We start from the raw sequence: 21,032 nt of genomic DNA on the forward strand, positions 1-21,032 counted from the left end.
TCCCCTCTTTAAAGAATATTAACCAGTGTCATGTCTCTTCTGTGTTCCATCATTCAAGTCTATTCAAAGTGAACACAGATTATTTGTTAATTAATTCATTTGTTCAGTTAGTTGTTCATCAAAACATTTGATCCCTTAAAATAAGAGATGTTGTGCAAGGGCGTTGGTAATAGGGAGATGCCTCGAGGTGGTCACTATCCCAGGAGAAGTATATATGTAAATCAGCATCTAAAGGACTGCCTAGAGAGTCATGTGATGGACGTGAGCTCAAGGAGCTCTGTGAGCAAGATGGCGCTAACCTGAGAATTCCAGAAGGATTTCAAGAGGAAAGAGCCCTGGTGGCGCAGCAGTTAAGAGCCCAGTTGCTAACCAAATAGGTCGCAGTTCGAATCCACCAGCCACTCCTTGGAAACCCTGTGGGGCAGTTCTACTCTATCCTATAGGGTCGCTATGAGTCTGAATCAACTCAACAGCAACAGGTTTGGTTTGGGTTCAAGAGGAAATGGCGTCTCTTGTAAGGCAATCTCATAAGAACTGAATCATAAAGGGTGAGAGATGGAGAAATTTGTTTCAAATATATAGACAGAAACAGTGATGAAAAGAAAGCATGTCAGTGTGACCAGAGTAAGAGGTGTGAGGGTGGGTGATGAGATGAGACTAGGTAGGTGGCAAGGGCTGACTAATGAAGGGTCTAGTTGTCTAAGCTCAGTTATTTGGGTTTTGTCCTTGAAGAACTGGAGAGCTGTAGAAGGGTATAGGCAAAGTGATGCATTTTAAGCATGAGCTTTGTATTTAAGAAGGATTACTTTGTCCTCAGTAATGAATTTTCTGCTAGTTCCTTTCTAACAAAGCTGAGAACCTTAGTCAGTATTTTAAGATCCAAGTTTCTTGACATCTAAGTTAATAGGGTCTTGAGAAAGAGAATAAAATAGTTCAGAGTTTAGGTAAGTAATTAATGTAATATAGTCCAAATATTTTTAATTGTCTTTAATATTATTTAATAATATCTCTTTGGACTCGGGTTGTATCAAAGACTTTCCAAGCTTATCAGTCATATCTTTTCAGGTGTACATAACAAGCAAAGCAAGATGAGAGGGGATTCTCTGTATATTGAAGTGGAAAACAAAAGCAAAAAAGCCAAGGTTTCTAACACATAAATAATACTTGTATAAAAATAAAAGTATAAATGAAGCAAAAAATTATATTCAGAGCAATACCCATGGTGCCTTCATAGTTTTCAGACTCCATAGTCAAGAAACTGTTCACTTTCTTCACTGCACCCATCTGGACCTCCAGGTCAGCCAAGTTCCTCACAACCCAATTCAAGTAATTGGTTATCTGTGTCAGGTGATAAACAATTAACACATTTAAGATTAAGTAGCAGCTTTTGTAATCACTAGATATTTTTGGATGAGACGACTCGGAGAGTAAGCATACACCACGCGGAACAATTCGTAAGTGCTGCAGGATATTGGAGACCAGAGAGAATGTCATGGGATAAAGTCAGCAAAGAAGACTTTATCTTTTCTGCTCTTCTTCCAAGGTCCTTAAATGTCACTATTTTGTGAACTCTTCCTCTGATTTCCCTGCACAATGAGTACTCGTTTGCACCGATTTCATTTATATTCACATTCATTTTTGTGTCCTCAACTGGATTGTGAGCAACCAGGACGGGGATCCCAAACAGCTTTGGAAATGCTATGACCATGGAATTTGAGGAGTTTTTACAAATTGGTTCACAATATCAAAAATAAATCCAAGCTGTCCTAAAATGTTAGGTTTGGGCCTGAATCTATAATTATTTGCAAGTTGTCATCTTATTATGAATTTCAAACCTCTCTCAACATTCATGAATAAGAGTTGATAAAAATTAGAGAAAGCACCTCCAACACTGCACAGAAAAAGATGAATTTTATCCCTACTTACTGTGAGTGCATACAGAAGGCCTAAGCCCACCAATCCAGAATTGGAAGAGCGACTAATTGATGCAATAGATGCAGCGAGGACAATGCAAGCTCCAAGGTAATCCTAAAAAGAACAAAAGAAAAAGTTAAAAAATGATTCCCACGTTCTTAAACCAAAGATCACAATCAGCTTAGAGAGGTGGGTGCTAAGAGAAGATACAGCATTCCATGTGGGTCCTGTAAAGTTTCAGAGGATGGCTACCTAAGATACTGAAGAATGACAACTCACAATATTAGGTCTGGAATGGAGAGTGATGTCATGCTCTCATTATATACATGATGATATATGGGTTCAGAGAGGTTAAGTGCCTTGCCAGAAGTTAAACTAAAATTTACGGCACAACCAGGATCAGACAGAGGGTTTTCTTTTATTTTTTTTCTACTGCACTGTGTTGCTTACAGTGCAGGCCAGACAAGCAATTATTTTTAGACCTGATTTTCTAGTTAAGTTTCCTACGTCTGGGTGTGATTAGCTCCCCTGTGTGCTGCAGACAGGCCCTTGTAAGAATCTGCTGCTGTTTAACTTGTTGGGATTTGGATCCATAAGAAGCAAAGCAGTCTGGGACACTAAACCTGCAGATTTCATATAAATAAGATTAAGAGTTATATTTGGTCAGAAATTAGAAGTATAGGTCAGTCTTGGAGTATCTGAATCATTTCTGAATCAATGATAAACTCTCTCGCCAAAATTTAAAAACTCATCAGGGCCAGCCTTAAACTCAAATAAGAGGTACAGGACATCTGTCCATTTTCTAGCTGAGATCTGGGAAACGCTTATCCATCTTCCAACAACTTTTCCCCTCTATTCCCCAGCATTCTTAGAGGTTATTGCTATGTCTTATCATTCGAAAAATAAATCTTAAAACGTCTCATGCTGATATGTTACATGTCCCAGAAACAGGTAGGATTTCAGGCACAGGTACTTTTAAAATTATCTCAAGTCTCATCCCATTGGTGATCACCTTCTCTAGCTAGATACATCGCTGGTTCCTCAAACAACTAAAAAAAAAATGGTGATAAGCCTTTAATGACAGCGACGGCGTGTTTAACATGCCAAAGTCAAATAATGAAGCTTCTCAAATCAAATCATAGTACTGGGTTGAATAATGTCATCCCAAAATGCATGTCCACCTGGAACCTCAGAATGTGACCTTATTTGGGAATAGGATCCATTGCAGATATAATTAGTTAAGATGAAGTCATATTGGATTAAGGTATGTGTTAAATCCAGTGACTGGTGTCCTTCTAAGAAGGCCATGTGAAGACACAGAGAAGAGAAATGATGTCACAATATGGAGAGAACATGGCCATGTGAAGACAGAGGCAGAGATTGGAGTGATGCATTTATAAGCTAAGGAACACCAAGGATAGCCAGGAGCCACCAGAAGCTAGGAAGAGGTAATGGAAGGATTCCCGCCTAGAGCCTTCAAAGCAAACATGGCCCTGCTAACACCTTGACTTTGGACTTCTAACTGTAAGAGAACAAATGTCTGTTGTTTTAAGTCTGTTGTTTTAAGTCACACCGGCTTATATGTGTGTACTCCTGTCTTTTCTTAAATTAGAGTCAAAGATCAAACTGTTGGGAGAGCAATCAATGAGCCCAACCATGGAGTCAAAGATCTGTGTTTAAATGCAAGCTTTGCGAATACTAGCTAGTGAGTATCACTGAGCAAATAATTTAACTCCTTTGAGACTCAGTCTCCTCTTTTGAAAATAGAAGAGATACCTAATTCACAGGGATCGAAAGGAATAAAAGAGTTAAATACCAGTTAGATTTCCCTGCTTTCATGTGTCCAGATAGCTTTTTTTCTCCCCTGAATGATTTTCACGTTTGAAGCAAGCTTAAAACTTTGTGGGCATCATAAAACATAAGAGGTTGAAAAAGGCACTAAAATTTAATTTCATATTAAGTCCCATGACCTTTACAAAGAAAAAAGAAATTAATCATGTACAGTTAATCCCTGGAGGCAATACATTCCACAGAGGTCAGAAATAGTTCTTTTATTGCTTCTTCTGAACAATCCATTTGTTAATAACTGGCACATCCCAATCCGATAGTTCATCCTCTCTTCCTCTCTATTTGAAGAAACAACTACATGGATGCAGAATCTAAGCAGACTGGGATGCTCATTTACACTTTATAAATGCCAGTGTACTCCTAAATGCTTCTAGAAATTGACAGTAATATGAATTCTTCTTTTTCGCCCTCTTGTATAAAGTTAATACTTTTATCTGTGTAGTACTGAACTATAACTTCCTTTGAGTTTGTGAATTCAACACTGCCGAGCAGAAGGAAAGGATCTGATTCCTATGTCAAGCTACAGATGACATAAAAAGAAGAGGCCTCTTGTCCGGTTTCTAGTGATTCAATGAAATCTATCTATACTGGGATTATATTAAAAACTATAACTCTTTATAAAGCAGATTGGTGAAGAGTAATGGCAACCAAAAAGTCCAGGATCTCTTTTCTCCACATAGCCATCAGGTGCTCAGTACGCATCCACGGCACCACTGAGGGTCTGGGAGAGTTTATTAGGGCCTGGGAATTACAGGATCAATGTACACCTGTTTATCGTGGAATTATGGACACACTCAGGGTCGCCCACAAAATAGCTCTGTGCTGTTTCTCTGAGAGCAGACTCTTGTGTAGCTTTACCTGCAGGATTATTTTCACTTTAGCCTGTTGACTCTAAAGAGTTTTTTTTGTTTGTTTGTTTTTTGTTTGCTTCCTGATGTGAATCTTCTTTTATCCTTTCACCATACAGCAAGACAAAGCCTTGGAAAGACAGCCTTTAGATAGAGTTACACAATTTTCGCAAATGGAAACACCAGTGCCAAAGAACTGGAATTGTTTAGTGCAGAGGGATGAAGAAAAAACTCTGTGCTAAAAAAAGAACGTAAGCAGCATTCAAAGGTTAGGCTGTAGCGACACACTGCCCACAATCGCAGCCCACTTTACTTGGCATCCAGAGGAAAAACACTCTCCTTTGCTGCCAACGCAACCTGGGTGGTCAAATCTAGCTACTCTTCTGCCAGCCAAATTGTTTTATTCTTTTAGACTCTTGTGCTTTTTTGATTTGAGCATGTTATGACCTTTATTTATTTTTTATCTCAGAAATGAATGTGAAATGAATATAGTGGCCAAGGCTCAATCTTCCATAGAGAAAACTGTTTACCCAGAGGAAGGGATCTACTTGTGACTGTCTTAACTCTTAACATGAATGGTAAAGAAGTGACAGCCATATTTAAAAAAAAAAAAAAAAATGAAAGAATTGGATGGAACTCTGGGACCTCCACAGATTCAACAAAAGGTGTTTGTATTCTGGTATTCCTCCCTTCCTTGTCTTGGCATTTACTGTAAATGGAAGTCAGTGGCATTGCCTTGGAGAGGTAGAATCAACGATGAAGAGAAATGAAAGGGAAAATAGCCATAGAAAACTATGATAGCAAGCTTTCTTTCCATTACGGAGCTGAGTCCATGAATCAGAGTTGGTAAAATCATCAGATCTAGGTCAGAAAATCCTTCTTGCCTCTTCTGATTTAAGCCCAATGCAGCGACCCTCCTTGTACCATTTTAGTTGCATTTCTGTTCTGGGAACTCCAAGAATATTTGCTATAAGCATTTATGTTAATTTACTTAGTAATATGGCAAAGATAGGGAAAGGAGGGAGTTCTGCTGATACTGTGAATCAGATCAATGCAGATTGATTGGACTAAACAGAAGTTTTCATTACTTATTGTTTTAAATGAATTACCAGGCAGAATATGTCCAGCTGTGGGGTTCACAGAGCAGTTCACACCCTGGTCTCTGAGGTCCTGTATCTCAACATTCATACTGCTGACACATACCAATTATTTCAAACTGAAATAGCGTTTCCACAGAAGCACAGGAGTAATGAGGTCATTGATATGCGTACAATTGGGAGAAAAGGATCTATCCTCACAGCAGTCCTTTATTTAATTCACTTCACACTCCTCTTGTGGCATATGTTCTTGGCTTATAGTGTTTATACTTGAATATAACTAGTTTTAATGAAAATTCTCAGTGTACTCAGAAGAACAGAATGGGAGTAAGACTGGTCTTAAGTTGGATGTCCAGGAGTGTGTGGAGGTATGCGTGTGTGTAAGTGTGTATATGTGTGCATACCCACAGAAACTGATTGACATAAATACAATAGTTGAAGGAGACAAACCATACACAAAAGGCTTGGACCTTGACTTTTTTCAGCTGATATAGCTGGGACATTGCAACAAATCAATAAAAGTTTCTTACCAAAATTCGTATTTACCGTACACACACACACAAAAAGCAAAGACTCCTCAATTTTTTGTATTCGTTTCTAAGGGAGAGTTCTGGTAATGAGACTATATAGCAAATCTTGGAAAGACTGCAGTACTCAGAAAATAAAGAGAAGACATAATAGCAAATAAATGATAAGATTCTGCCCCTCCAGTTCCAAATGTCACTATTTTCTTTAGGCTTATACAGATGGAATGGAAATTCTTTTATATCCAGGTAGGTCTAATTGTCTTTTCACTTGTGGGTTAAAGTATTGTGTTGTGAGTCAAACTAAACCAAACCATTCTGAGTTTGTCTGCTGTTCCTTTCTAATTTTCCCTGGCCTTCCCTTTCTTGGCAGTCTTAAGGCTCTAATATCTTGTCTTCTGGCTATGAGAAAACAGCATATGGTTTGCTTGAAGACTCTTGTTAAACACTTGTCCATTAACCTGACAGAAGGAAGTGCTGAAGAGCAGAAACAGGAGTTGCCAGGCAGACACTCACCTCAAGTCCAAAGCAAACACACTTGCCCCCTAAAAAACATACTTGATCTTCAAGTGTAGGAAAATCAGACACGAAGTAATGATTAACATCTTTTTCTCCTTGTAATTTTGGGATACGCTTTCATTAAGCTACCTCATCATTAATTCTATTACTCAAATACAACATTTTTTTTCCTTAGAGAATATAAAAATTTAAAAAAAATACAGGGCTTAAAACCTATATTTAAGATCTGAATTTGGACTAGAAATAAATCAGAAGCAACAGTTCACCTGCCTTTATGTGATCTATAAGTAATTAAGGAGAAACTATCCTGTCCCCTCCTAATTCCCACAGCTACCTAGAAGGAATTTCCTATCAACAACCAATGCTTGTATCTAAAATTTGACAAATGTAATCATTTTATGTTGCTGAACAGTTTCTACATATAACTTACACAGTGGCAGAGGACTTATGCAAACCAGTGAGAAATCATGATACCTAAAGCTCACAGGGGTGACCAAGATTCCATAACAATCTGTAGCATCAATCAACTACTCAGATTCTCAAGTGGGCGCCTTCATTTCAACCCTATCAAATTCCCTTTACCATCTGCCTTCCCTGGCCTGCTGAGTTTTGGAAGGAAAGCCTGTATACGGTTAAGGATATATTATCAGTGGGAGTGAGGTTCTTACAATACTGCAGACAGCCTGCTTTCCCTTGCTGCAAACTAATTGATAATTAGAGGAGCCCTGGTGGCAAAGTGGTTAAAGTCATTGATTGCTAACTGAAAGGTCAGCAGTTTGAAACCACTAGCGGCTCCGCAAGAGAAAGATGTGGCAGTCTGCTTCCGTAGAGATTTACAGCCTCGGAAACCCCATAGGGTCGCTATGAGTCAGAACTGACTGGACGGCGGTGGGTTTAATCGATAATTATTTTAAAAGAAAGATTGCAGTCAACTCTGCATTTCTATCAATGTAGCTTATTCATGCTCTAGATTACTCAGACCAGTCCGCAAACTCTATCCGTTTCCCTTTTGAAACTTCTCTTTCATCTGCCTCTGACATCCTACTCTAGTCAGTTGGCTTATGAACCACTTACCAGAGTAGGTACGGTCTCCATTTATTTACTCATTCATCCACCCATTCAAAAGACATCTACTGAACACATTTGCTAAGTACTGTACTAGGTGACTTACATTATTATTTTTAATCCTAACACTCCCATGAAACATATTCTTATTTCTATCTTACAAATGAAGAGCTGGGACTCAAAGAAATTAACTAGCCTGCTAGACCATGTCTGTGTGATGCCAGTGCTTTTGCTTGTTCTCCTACAATAATGCTGGCAAGCAGAAGGCAACAGATGATTAACTGAAGTCTGCTACATTTCGGGGTAACGTGATCCTCCACTGGCTTAAAACATAGGAAGTCATCATCTTTTCCAGACCTGTCCAGCTCAGGGAAGGAAATAAGAACGTCTGTTCACTTGTTAGATGTGCTCTTTTGAAAAAATAAGAATTTGAAGTTATACAAATGTTTGCCATTCCATTAATTTATGTAATCTAGAGACTAATGGACACAAAATGCATTTTTGCTTTCGGGGTTATTTGTCTTGCCATTAGCTAAACCATTAAGACAAATTTCATCTGTAACATAGACAAACCTGAGCTACTTTAAAGCCCAGAAACTGTGAACGTAGTGCTGAATCTCAGTGGAAGACTAATTTTTACAACGGTCTTCCTCTTTGCATCAAGCTTCTTCTCTGTTCAGTTTCCCTTTTGAAATCATGAAATGAACGTACCGTCCTGACCTCCAGCCATCTGTTGGCAGCCGAGAGAAATAAGTAGGCAATGTTGTTTGTGTCCGTCAGTTCTAGCATACGTTGCTTAAATCTGGTTTCATGCCTGCAGAAAACAAAATATTATGACGTTAGCCACACAACGGGAGAAATAATAAAAAACAGTTACACTTACGACTACACTATTTACTCAACACAGTGACAAACTGATGGGATGGAATGAAGAGCAAATGGACTCCTACTTCAAAAGAAAGGTCAGCTGCTACTGCTGTGCTGCATTCTTGGTGCAGATGCTGTGGTGGAGGGTTTCCTACCTTTCTCACACCACTGTTAGGAAAAGAAGTCTTCCTGATGGCAAAGTCTTATTACAGATTATCTCATAAATATCCAGATAATTATTGTAGCCACTCTACCTACTCTTTATTGTGTTTATTTGGCTTTTCCAAAGACACTGTAGAGTTGAGTGGGGAGTGCTGGACCAGAACCGGAGAGGACAAACTATGAATTTTTTAAAAGAATTATCTTTTTGCCTGGTGTTTCTGGGAACAAAAGAAGAAAACTCATGAGATGGAAAGGAATAGAGAATTGGGGCAATAAAGGCAGCAGACGTTGTTGTTAAATAAGTTATTTTTATACCTAAATATGCTAAATTATTTGTAAGGATGGTCATTGCGTAAAAAGAATTCTTGGTCTGTAGTATTTACAGGGGCCTATGAAACATATACTTTAGGTATTGATCCCTGACCAAACGAAGCTTATTCTTGGTGTTCAATATAATCAGGACAAATTCTGTATAATTTGTTTTATAAAGGAAACTGCTAGTAAAAAAAATTTATCCATTTGAATATGTGAGCTACTCTTTCACACAAAGTCATACTATGCGATAAAAAAAAAATCTTTTACAGATCACTAAAAATAATCTCTTCATTTTTCAATTATTTTCCCCAAATAACAGAAACTATGGGAAGCTGGATAATATCATCACAGTAACTGGTTTGGAGTTTGAGGGAAATGCCAAATCAATCTCTGCAGCCATGGTTTGTCTTTTGTAGACCTTCCATCTAAGGGTTATGTTTTCAATAAACAGTCAAATTTCATTTGACAGTCCAGTAATGATTCCTGTTTGATAAAAAGTCCCCCAAGTCCCCAAAAATCTTTTTTTAAAAAATTGTAAAACTTTATAAAATACCATGACATGTCAAAGAATGAAGAAGTCCTGGGCGGGGTGCTCACTTAGTATCAGATACTTGATAGCTATCCAATCAATTTGATCATTCCAATATGCCAAACCAGATAAATCAGAATAATTCAGTCAGACAGCAACATCTGATCTACAATAATCAAATGATTCAGCAATCAGAGCCAAGGAATTACTTCACTTTGTGCTTTGTAGCCTTGAACCAAATGCCATGCCCAGGAAGACCTGTGTTGAATGGCAACTCATTGGTGCAGGACTAAGCAGACAGAGGAGCATGCCTAACCTCCCAATGACCCTTTTGGATATGAATATAATGAATAATTAAGAGGGAGGGGGCTCCCAGCGTTATAAGAATTTTCTGAGATAGTGAACATGTACTGTAAAGAGATACATGTATGTAAGGTTCATTTTTCTCTACTTGCATGATAGGCATATTTTCATCCATTCATTCAAAAACATCTAGCAAGTATTAGCTCTAATTAAGACAGAATGCTATACACTGGGGATATACATATGGATACGATATGATCTCGGCTTTGATGAGCTCACTGTCTAGTGAAAAATGTAAACACAGTATTAACAAGTAAGGATGGTGCCATACAGTACTTAGTTATAATGGCCATATGCACAGAGTTTTACAGAAACATAAAAGAAGAGGATGGTTTGCACTGACCAGAGATCAGGATGGTAGGGAATGGTATAGATGGTGGGGAGAAAGAAAGGTTAAGCAAGGTTTCACCAAGGGCAGGGAAGATGCTCTAAGTGAGGCTTTAAGGGATGAGCTGAATTTTTCAGGTAAGCAAGGAGCTCTGGTGGTGCAGTGGTTAAGAGCTCAGCTGCTAACAAAAAGGTCAGCAGTTCGAATCCACCAGCCGCTCCTTGGAAACCCTATGGGGCAGTTCTACTCTGTCCTATAGGGTCGCCATGAGTTGGAATTGACTTGGCGGCAACAGGTTTGGTTTTTGCTTAAGGGAGGAAAAGTTCTTCTACGCTGAGGAGACAACATGAGCAAAGGCAAGGAAGCAAGAGAACTCGTGTTGGGGCTGCAGACAGGTTCCTCTCCATAAAGGGCTGTGGTGATGGAGAGATTGGAGATGGGGACAGCTGGACCAAAGCCAGTGGACTCCATTTGAGACAAGCATCAAACACTTTATTGTGACAAACTGCTTTGTCTGGGATTCTTGTTGCTGCTCCTTTAGTTTGGGGATATTATTTCAGATACACTCTTAAAGAGTTTGTAAATGGAGTTGGCAACAATCTGAAGCAGCAGTGAGCAGGGAGGGGTGAAAATGCAGTGAACATTCTTTCTGTGTGTTTCTATTTGGCAAGAAACCTTCTGTTTTCCTAATGGAAACTTTGACACACTCAGTCTGTATCTTTTCATCCACATCCAGCTCATCTTCTGAACATTCTTAGACCTTTATTCTGTCAGACCAAAAAAAAAAAAAAAAAAAAAAAAAAGGAAAGGTCACTGAAATCTTAGTCTAACTGTGATACTTTCATGGTAAACTACTTGAGGGAGTTCATTGCCTCATCTGAGTACACCACAAACACTGAGTGCAGGGGAGAAAAAGCAGTCTAATCAGTAAATATTAACTTTCCAAAAGAGCCCGAGACTCTGGGGACTCCTGGTAGCTTGCAAGAAAAGAACAAATGGATGGAAAAGAACATATTTGATTCCTGACCACAAGTACCAAAATGTAAAGTGTCTACAAGTGTATCCATAGCAGCAGGAGCTCAAAAAGGTTTTCTTTTCTTTCGGTTTAAAAATTCTGATGTTTGTGGTATTTAATATTTACTTGAACAATACACAGTGGAAGATCTAAATCTGGATGAGTATGATGCAGGTACCTCTAGGTAGAAGTTGGGTTTTCTTCTGTTTTCTCCAATAATAATTTAAGCATTGAAGCTAACATCTAGTTGCGCAGTGGTTAAGTGCTCAGCTGCTAACCAAGCTCAAATTTACCAGTCGCTCTGCAGGAGAAAGATGTGGCAGTCTGCTTCGGCAAAGATTACAGCCTTGGAAACCCTATGGGGTAGTTCTACTCTGTCCTACAGGGCCGCTATTGAGTCGAAATCAACTTGACGGCAATTGTAACCACTACTAAGAATTTTTTCCTAAAGAAAAATTTAGAAGTGTTGTTGTTGTTGGTTATCATTGAGTTGATTGCAACTCACTGAGGAGACTCCATGTGTGCAGAGTAGAACTGCTCCATAGGGTTTTCAAGGCTGTGACCTTTCAGAAGTAGATTGCCAGGCCTGTCTTCTGAGGAGCCCCAGGTGGATTTCAACCATCAACTTTTTGGCTAGTAGTTGAGCACTTAACTGTTTGCATCACTGGGGGACAAAAAAAAAAAAAAATTAGGAATAGTAATGGCATATTCGGATCATGCGTCTAGTGAAGGGGGTAAATGAAAAGTCTGAACCAATTCCTTCTTTCATTCTCTTTCTCATTTCCTTCAAGATGCTTTACTCGATTCTTGTCCTCATGACAATCAGAAGATGACCTTACCTTGTTCTTCAGGGAGAAAATCGAGGCTGTCATAGGTCGAACCCATCAACTTCCTTCTGTACCACCTACCAGCTTGCCTGATCCATGCACATCTTTCCTTACCTTCATAGAGGAGCTATGTAGCAAATCTTGTTCAAGGTGAGCTGTGCTTTCCATCTGAGCGCTTGAACTCATTGCTGCGGATCTTCCATGAAAACTTGTTCCATTAGTTGTCCCACCCTACCTATATATCCACTTATTCGTCTCAGCCTTTAAAAATGTCTAACTCATTATCTTCTTAAAAACAGAAAGACAAACAATAAAAACTTTCTTTAATTAGCCCCCCAACTTCTTCCTACCTTAGAGAAATTTTTTGAAAGAATAGCCTTCCCTTACAATCTCCATGTTCTGATTTACAGTTAATTCTTCAGCCCTCTGACCTCTATCCTCTCCACGCCACCATATCTGTTCTTGTTAAGGTTACTAGTAGCTTCATGGATGCCATATTCAATGGGCAATTTTAATTCCTTATTTATTCTACTTCTTTCCTGTTTTCAGTACAATCTACCATTCAACTTCTTAAAATGCTCACTTGATTTACCTTCAATGACACCACTATCCTGATTCTTTTCCTATTACTCAGATGGCTTATTTTCTCAATTGGTCAAAATTCTTCTCCCTTGGTGAAAAGACATGGTTTGCCATAGTAAGTGAGAACATCTGCCACCACTATATCACTACAGTTTCAGGAAGAGGAGGTCAGGACTGAAATAAGGTTCCTTACAATGATGTTGCCTAAGGTACATAGGAATCAAACATAGGTACAGCAGTCCCTTAGATCTTCTAGACCTCTCTGTGACCTGGGTAGAATAGAGGTAAATGATTCTTTACTGGAAGGTTTCATTTGGATAAAGTACTATCAAAAGTCTCAGCTGACCACATTTAAAGGATTTCGGTGACCACCACAGAGGTCAAGTGCTTGATTGCTGGCCCCTCCTATCTAGATATGTATAGAGCATGAGGGGAGACATCACTAAATGTGACCTTCACCACCATTAACTTCTTCTCACTCATGGGATAGTTGATCTTTGCAGGGACCAACTTCCTAAAGAAATAGGCATGACATCAAGGTCACCAAGGCCTGGATCCTCCTTCTTTAGAGAAGATATGGTTTAGATTTGCTAGCATCAGGCTGGCTTATGTTAGGGTTGGCCAGGATCAGTGGGAGCTCAATGGGATATTTAATTGGAAGACTGAAATTATGACAAAGGGCTTTTCTCCAACTGACTGGAGAAAAAACTTCAAACAGGCTGCCCAAATGAGGAAGGCCAGAAACAAAAGAAGTTGAAGTGAAGAGCCATGGAGACATCAGCAGGAAGTAATGGGTTGAGTAATGCAGTGTCCCCTGATTGACTCATGAAGAATTACAATGTGTACTTTGGGCCCAACTCTGTTAATATTCCAAAGACAAAGATAGAAGACACAGTCTCAGCTTTTAAGTAGTTTCCATTCTTGTGGGGAAATACAGACATAAACTTATGATTATGATACAGTGTGATAAGTTTAGGATAAACATTAATATCAAGATCTTTAGAGGGCATGGAATCTACATTATGGTAGCCAGGGAAGGCTTCTACAGTAGATGATAATCACAGTTGATGTCAGCAATGAGATAAGCACTAGTTAGTCAAACATAAAAGGAGGTTGGGGATGGAGAGGTAATATAGCCTAGCTTACTTCTGAAACATGCACCTAAGAGGATCAGCTTTGTTTAAAGAGTCAGCAATTTGCAGATCATACTTCCCACTAAATATTTTTTATCTGCCTGCTCATTATGTCCTGGTATTCTGCAACTTTTGTCTAAGCCCCTTTTTTCTCCGTCCATTCCCTCTCTTGACAATCAAATCCATGGCCCAAACTTTAAATAATATCCTTAAATGGGTGCTACCTAAGCCTGTTATCTTCAGCCCTGAGCTATTTCATAAATATCAGAACTATATACCCAACTGACTACATAAAATCTCCACCTGGATATCGCATCAGCAAACTCAATCTGTTCATAACTGAATTCTTTTTTTCTTCTCCAATTCTCTGTTACCTCTTGAGTTCCCTAACTTGACAAATTGTACGGACTCATGGAAATCAGAAACCTAGAAGGAATCATCTTCAACTTCTCCCTCAACCTTACTCCTCACATTCAATTAGTCCCTAAATCTCAATGGACCCATTTCCTAAATAGTCCTCAAATCTGTACTGTTCTCTCCATTTCTTCAGTTCCTGCTTTAGCTAGCTTTTGCCATCTCTCACCTGGACTCCTGTAGCAGTCTCCTGGAGTCTTGCCTTTACCCTCAACAACAACAAACCAACGCATTGCTCTTGAGTTGATACAGGACAGAGTAGAACTGCCCTATACGGTTTCCAAGGAGTGGCTGGGGGATTTGAACTGCTAAGCTCTTGGTTAGCAGCTGAGATCTTAACCACTGCACCACTAGGGCTCCCCTTTACCCTTCCATTGACACTGAGTTGATTCCAACTCACAGCAACCTTATACCCTCAGCCATCCCCAATTCATCCTTCACAGTATACCACAGTTATCCTGATGAACACAACTGTGATCATGTCACTTTCCTGTTAAAAATCCTTCAGTGACTCCCAAACATGGAAATAATAAAGTCTAAGTTCTTTAAAAGAACATATTCTATGGCCTTTATCTATTGAGTTCCACTTAGTTTTTCAAGCTTCGTCCTGATAACCACCCTCTTTGTACTCTATGTTCCAACAATACTGTAATCTACATTCTATAGAAAATAGAAATTTCCATACTTTTTCATATCTATTATCTATGTTTTTAATACTATTATGCCCTTTATCTGCCAGGTGAACTACTCATCATTGGAAGATTTGTTACTGAATGAATAATTATCTCCTTATTCCTTTGAGACTGAGTGCTAACCTGCTCTCTGCTACAACTGCATCTTGGAATACTTTGTATTTTGTGTACTTTGTGTCATACTGAATTATAATTTTTTAAATCCACTCTCCCATTAGGCTGTGCACTCCTTAGGGCAGAGCCCATGTTAGCCACTCAGTCAATGTTTCTCTTGAGCCACGCATTGTTCCAGGTGCTGAAGATACAAAAACGAATATAAAAGACCTACTCCCATAAGGCTTACATTCTAGTTGGAAGGAATAGATAGTAAACATGTAAGCAGATTAAAAAAAAAAACTTTAAAACACTCAGATAAATACAACAAAGAAAATAAATAGGATAACATGGCAGGCAGATGACAAATAGTGCCACTTTTAGCTGGGGTGGACAGGAAAGGCCATAGCCTTTTAGTATTTGTATATCCACAGCAAGAGCAATACCTCGAGGAGGCGGAGCCAACATGGCACTATAGACAGAAGCACCACACCGTCCCTCTATAGCAAAGACCTGAAAAACTAAGTAAAACAATTACAATTGTTAATCCTGGAACCTTAAGCATCAAATGAAGGAATAAAGAACTCAACCAGGCACTGAATGCAGTGAGACACTGACAGAGAACGGAGAATGAGAAGAGCTAAGGAGTGAAGGTCCCCTACCAGCTAAGGCAGCACAGACATGCCATCTTAGACCCCTCAGTCACCAAGAACAGCAGACAGGGAGTACAGGAAGGCAACTTTAGGAAGTTCCCAGCAGGAGACAGAGCATCTGGTAACAAGAGATACACGTTTTCCCACCCCCCACCCTCCTTCCCTCTGCACAGCCTCCACTGCTTTCTGGCACTCCAAGGGTCACTCAGCCAGAGAGACACCGGCTGCTTGCCACTTGGATTCACCCCATCCCCACTGGCCAGTTCCTTCAGTGTCATTTTGTTGTGGCTGTTGTTTTTTGGCTTCTTTTTGTTTCATCTTTCTCTCTCACCTCCTTCCTTTCCTATCCCCCATCTAGCTGGTGCTGTGTGCCATCTCTGCCACTTTTTGATGAGCTTTGCTGCACCGCTTGGCTGGGAGCTGTTTTCTCTGTCTGCACTGCCATACCAGTGGGCTACTATGGGGCATTTTTTTTTCTTGGATTCTTGACTATCTCTACCTTTCTTCCTTTCCTTTCTCCAGGTGCTGTCTCCACCACTTTTTGATGGGCTGTGCCACACTGCTCAGATGGGGAACCACTGGCACTCGGCCTCCCCAGTTCATGCCACCATGCTGGTGGGCACCCTCAGGGCATTTTTTTCTCTTGGTTTCTTGTCTTTCTCTACCTTCCTTCCTTTCTTTTCTCCCAAGCACCTGGCTACATGTGCCATCCCTGCTGTAATGTGATAGGCTGTGCCACACCGCTTGGCTGGGAAACCACCAGCACACAGATTCCCCAGTCCACACTGCCATGCTGGTGAGCTCCCTTGGGACCTTTCTTTTTCTTCATTTTTCTTGGTTTCTTGTCTATCTCTAGCATCCTTCCTTTCCTTTATCCCGAACACCTGGCCATGTGTGCTGTCTACTCTGCTTTTTGACGGGCTGGGCCATACTGTTTGGCTGGGGAGTCGCCAGCATATGGCTTTCCCAGTCCACACTGGCACGCCATTGGGCTCTCTTGGGGCATTTTATTTATTTTAATTTTTTTTGGCTTCTGTTTCTCTCTCTTCTTACCCACACCCACTTAGCTCCATGCATCACATCCTCCCCCTTCCCTTCTGCTTAACTGCATCATGTGCTGAGCACCACATCCCTGAGTGACACAGGTGCAGGCCACCAGACCCTGCTCTGCACTGCCCCTGGCCCAGTCCTGTTGGCCCCAATACGTGCCACAAACAACCTATCCCTGTCCCTCCCCTTCTGCTGGACCTGCCCTGCTGCACAATAGCTGAGTGACCAGCCCTGCCCACCTGGATAAGGTGGTAAGAAATATCATGCCCACAGGCAAGCAAACAACAAAGAATGCCCAGCCCACTGGCCCTGACATAACAAAATATAACAAAAAAGCACAGTGAAACAAATAAATCTATAATCAATAAATGAAGAAAATAATTCCTGAATGTCCCCAAAACAGCAGGCAATATCAAAACATATTTTGGCTCCAGAAAACATCCAAAATAAAGCACGAGATGATCTTCTGGTAGAAGAAAAGACACTGGAACTACCTGATAGGAAATCCAAAACTCTAATATTCAGAGCTCTCCAAGAGATGAAGGAAAACACAGACAAAAATAAGGAAAAAAAAACAGACAAAGTCATGGAAAATACAAACAAAATCAGGGAAAAGACAAAACAATAGAAAATAATACAGGAACAAAATGTCAAAATTAACAAACAACTAGAAATCTTACAAAAACAGCAATTAGAAATCCAGAAGATAAACAACAAGATTTAAGCAATGGACAGTGCCATAGAAGGTTTTAGGAGCAAATTTGAAACAATGGAAGACACGATCAGCAAAATTGAAGACAAATCCTTGGATACCAGTTTGTTTGGGGAAAATCAGAGGAAAAAAATGAAGAAACTCTGAGAGCTGTTTGGATACAATCAAACGCAAAAAACTGTATGTGATCAGAATTCCAGAACAGGAGGAGAAAACGGAAAACACAGAGAGGATCATTGAAGATTAGCTGACAGAAAACTTCCCTAATACCATGAAAGATGAAAAGCTGACCATCCAAGAAGCTCAACGAACCCCATATAGGATAGATCTCCAAAGAAAAACACCAAGACATGTCATAATCACATTCGCTAAAACCAAAGACAAAGAAAGAATCCTGAGAGCTACTCGAGAAAAACAAAAACTGACAAACACAGGCAAAACAATAAGACTAAGCTCTGATTACTTGGCAGAAACCATGCAGGCAAGAAAGCAATGGGACAACATACATAAAACCTTGAAAGAAAAAATTGCCAACTAAGAATAACATATGCTGCAAAACTCTCACTCAAATATGATGGTGAAATTAGGACATTTCCAGACAAACAGAAATTAAGGGAATATGTAAAAACCAAACCAAACTTAACAAGAATTATTAAAAGGAGTCCTTTGGTTAGAGAACCAACACTATCAGACAACAGCCTGAATCTAGGATGCAAGACTGCATCAGCCATATACCAACCTAGGTAATGAACTCTCAAGGATAAAACAAAACTAAAAAATTTACAACAGGGAACTGGAGAGGTCAATCTGTAAATGAAAACAATATTAGAACAATAAAAGAGGAAATAAACAGTGTAGGTATAGAACTTTCAAATGGAAAGGAAGGCAAGGTGATACCAAGCAATAACAGGCTAGTTCAAACCTAAGAAGATAAGGGTAAATTTCAAGGTAACCACAAAGAAATTTAACAAACCTACTCATCAAAATAAAGAAGAAAAACATAAAGTCTCAGTAAAAACAAAATCTACAAAAACAAAAACGGAGAAAAAAAAAAAACAAAAAGGAATTCAGCACAGCAGAGTAAGAGGAACAGAGAAAATGTCAGCACCACAAAAAAACACTACAAAATGACAGCAATAAACTCACATCTATTAATAATCACACTGAATGTAAATGGCTTAAATGTATCCATAAAGAGACAGAGGGTGACAGAAAGGATAAAAAAAACAGGATACATCAATAATGCTGTCTATAAGAGACACACCTTAGAACCAAAGACATAAATTTATTAAAAATCAAAGGACGGAAAAAAATATATCAAGCAAACATCAAACAAAAAAAAGCAGGAGTGGCAATACTAATCTCAGATAAAATAGACTTTAAAACAAAATCCACCATAAAAGACAAAGTAGGACATTGTACATGAATTAGAGGGACAATTCACCATGAAGACATAACCATAATAAATATCTACACACCCAATGACAGGGTTTCAAAGTACATAAAACAAACTCTAACAGGACTGAAAAGAGAAACTGACGTTACACAGTAATAGTAGAAGACTTCAAAACACCACTCTTGGTAAAGCACAGAACATCTAGAAAGAAACTCAACAAAGATACAGAAGATCTAAAGGCCACGATCAACCAACCTGACCTCGTAGACATATATATAAACACTCCACCCAATATTAGCAAAGTACACTTCTTTTCCAACACACATGAAATGTTCTCCAGAACAGAACACATCTGAGGGCACAAAGCAACCATCAACAAAATCCAAAACACTGAGATAATACAAAGTATCTTCTCTGATCACAACACCATCAAAGTAGAAATTAATAACAGAAAGAACAAGGAAAAAAAATCAAATATATGGAAACTGAATAACACCCTGCCTTAAAACCAGTGCGTAAGAGAAGAAATCAAAGATGGAATAAAAAAATTCCTAGAATCAAATGAGTATGAAAACACATCATGCCAAAACTTTTGGGATGCAGCAAAGGCAATGCTCAGGGCCGATTTATAGCAATACCTGCACATGTCAAAAAAGAAGAAAGACACAAAATCAAAACATTAGCTACACAACTCAAACAGACAGAAAAAGAACAGCAAAAGAAGCCTACAACCACCAAAAGAAAGGAAATAATAAAGATCAGAGCAGAAATAAATGAAACAGAGAATAGAAAAACAATAGAAAGAATCAAAAAGACCAACAGATGTTTCTTTGAAAGGATCAACAAAATTGACAAACCACTGGCCAAACTGACAAAAGAAAAATAGGAGAGGATGCAAATAAACCAAATAAGAAATCACGTGCGGGACATTACAACAGACCCAACTGAAATAAAAAGGATCATAACAAAGTACTATGAAAAACTACACAACAAATACGAAATCCTAGAGGAAACGGACATCATGCTTGGTAAAGTAGAGGGTCAGCGAAAAAGAGGAAGACACTCATCTAGATGGAATGACACAGTGGATGCAAAAATGGGCTCAAGCATAACAACCATTGTGAGGATGGCACAGGACCAGGTAGTGAGTGTTTTGTTCTGTTGTACATAGGGTTGCTATCAATTGGAACTGACTTGACAGCCCCTAATAACAACAACAACACAGGAAATGGACAAATTTATAGAAACCCACTACCTACCCAAACTAACACAAACTGAAGTTGAAAATCTGAACAGAGCTATAACAAGAGAAGAGATTGAAAAGGTTATAAAAAAAAAACTCCCCCCCCAAAAAAGCCCTGGCCCAGAGAATTCTACCAAACATTCAGAGAAGAGCCTACACTAGTACTACTCAAACTATTTCAGAACATAGAAAAGGAAGAGATACTTCTGAATTCACTCTATGAAACCAGCATAACCCTGATACCAAAACCAGGCAAAGACACCACAAAAAAAGAAAATTACAGACCAATACATTTCATGAATAAAATGCAAAAATTCTCAACAAAATTCTAGTCAATAGAATTCAGCATCATATCCAAAAACAATAATACACCATGACTAAGTGGGTTTCATACCAGGTATGCAAGGATGGTTCAACATTAGAAAATCAATAAACATAAGCCACCACATAAATAAAAGAATCACATGATCATTTCAGTTGATGCAGAAAAGGTATTTGACAAAGTCCAACACCCTTTCCTGATAAAATCTCTCAATTAAAATAGGTATAGAAGGAAAAATCCTCAACAAAATAAAGGGCATTTATACAAAACCAACAGCCATCATCATTCTTATTGGAGAGAAGCTGAAAACATTCCCCTTGAGAACAGGAACAAGATGAAGATGCCCTTTATCACCACTTCTATTTAACATTGTGCTGGAAGTTCTAGCTAGAGAAATAAGGCAAGAAAAAGAACTAAAGGGCATCCAAATTGGTAATGAAGAAGTAAAACTGTCCCTATTTGTCATATGATCCAGTAATCCCACTCCGAGGAATATATTCTAAAGAAATAAGATGGGTCAC

At 39.1% G+C, this 21,032-nt stretch overlaps 1 protein-coding gene across 1 annotated transcript in view; it reads right to left on the reverse strand.

Annotated features, from left to right (window-relative positions):
- ABCC9 (ATP binding cassette subfamily C member 9) overlaps positions 1–21,032 on the reverse strand; it is a 142,112-nt gene that overhangs the window by 12,291 nt on the left and 108,789 nt on the right. Inside the window, 3 exon segments of the mRNA XM_023725460.1 lie at positions 1,165–1,338; positions 1,927–2,028; positions 8,527–8,629. Of these exon segments, the coding sequence (XP_023581228.1) occupies positions 1,165–1,338; positions 1,927–2,028; positions 8,527–8,629 (379 nt within the window).

This window comes from Trichechus manatus, unplaced genomic scaffold (assembly GCF_000243295.1).
Source record: "Trichechus manatus latirostris isolate Lorelei unplaced genomic scaffold, TriManLat1.0 scaffold00313, whole genome shotgun sequence".
Taxonomy (NCBI): Eukaryota; Metazoa; Chordata; class Mammalia; order Sirenia; family Trichechidae; genus Trichechus; species Trichechus manatus.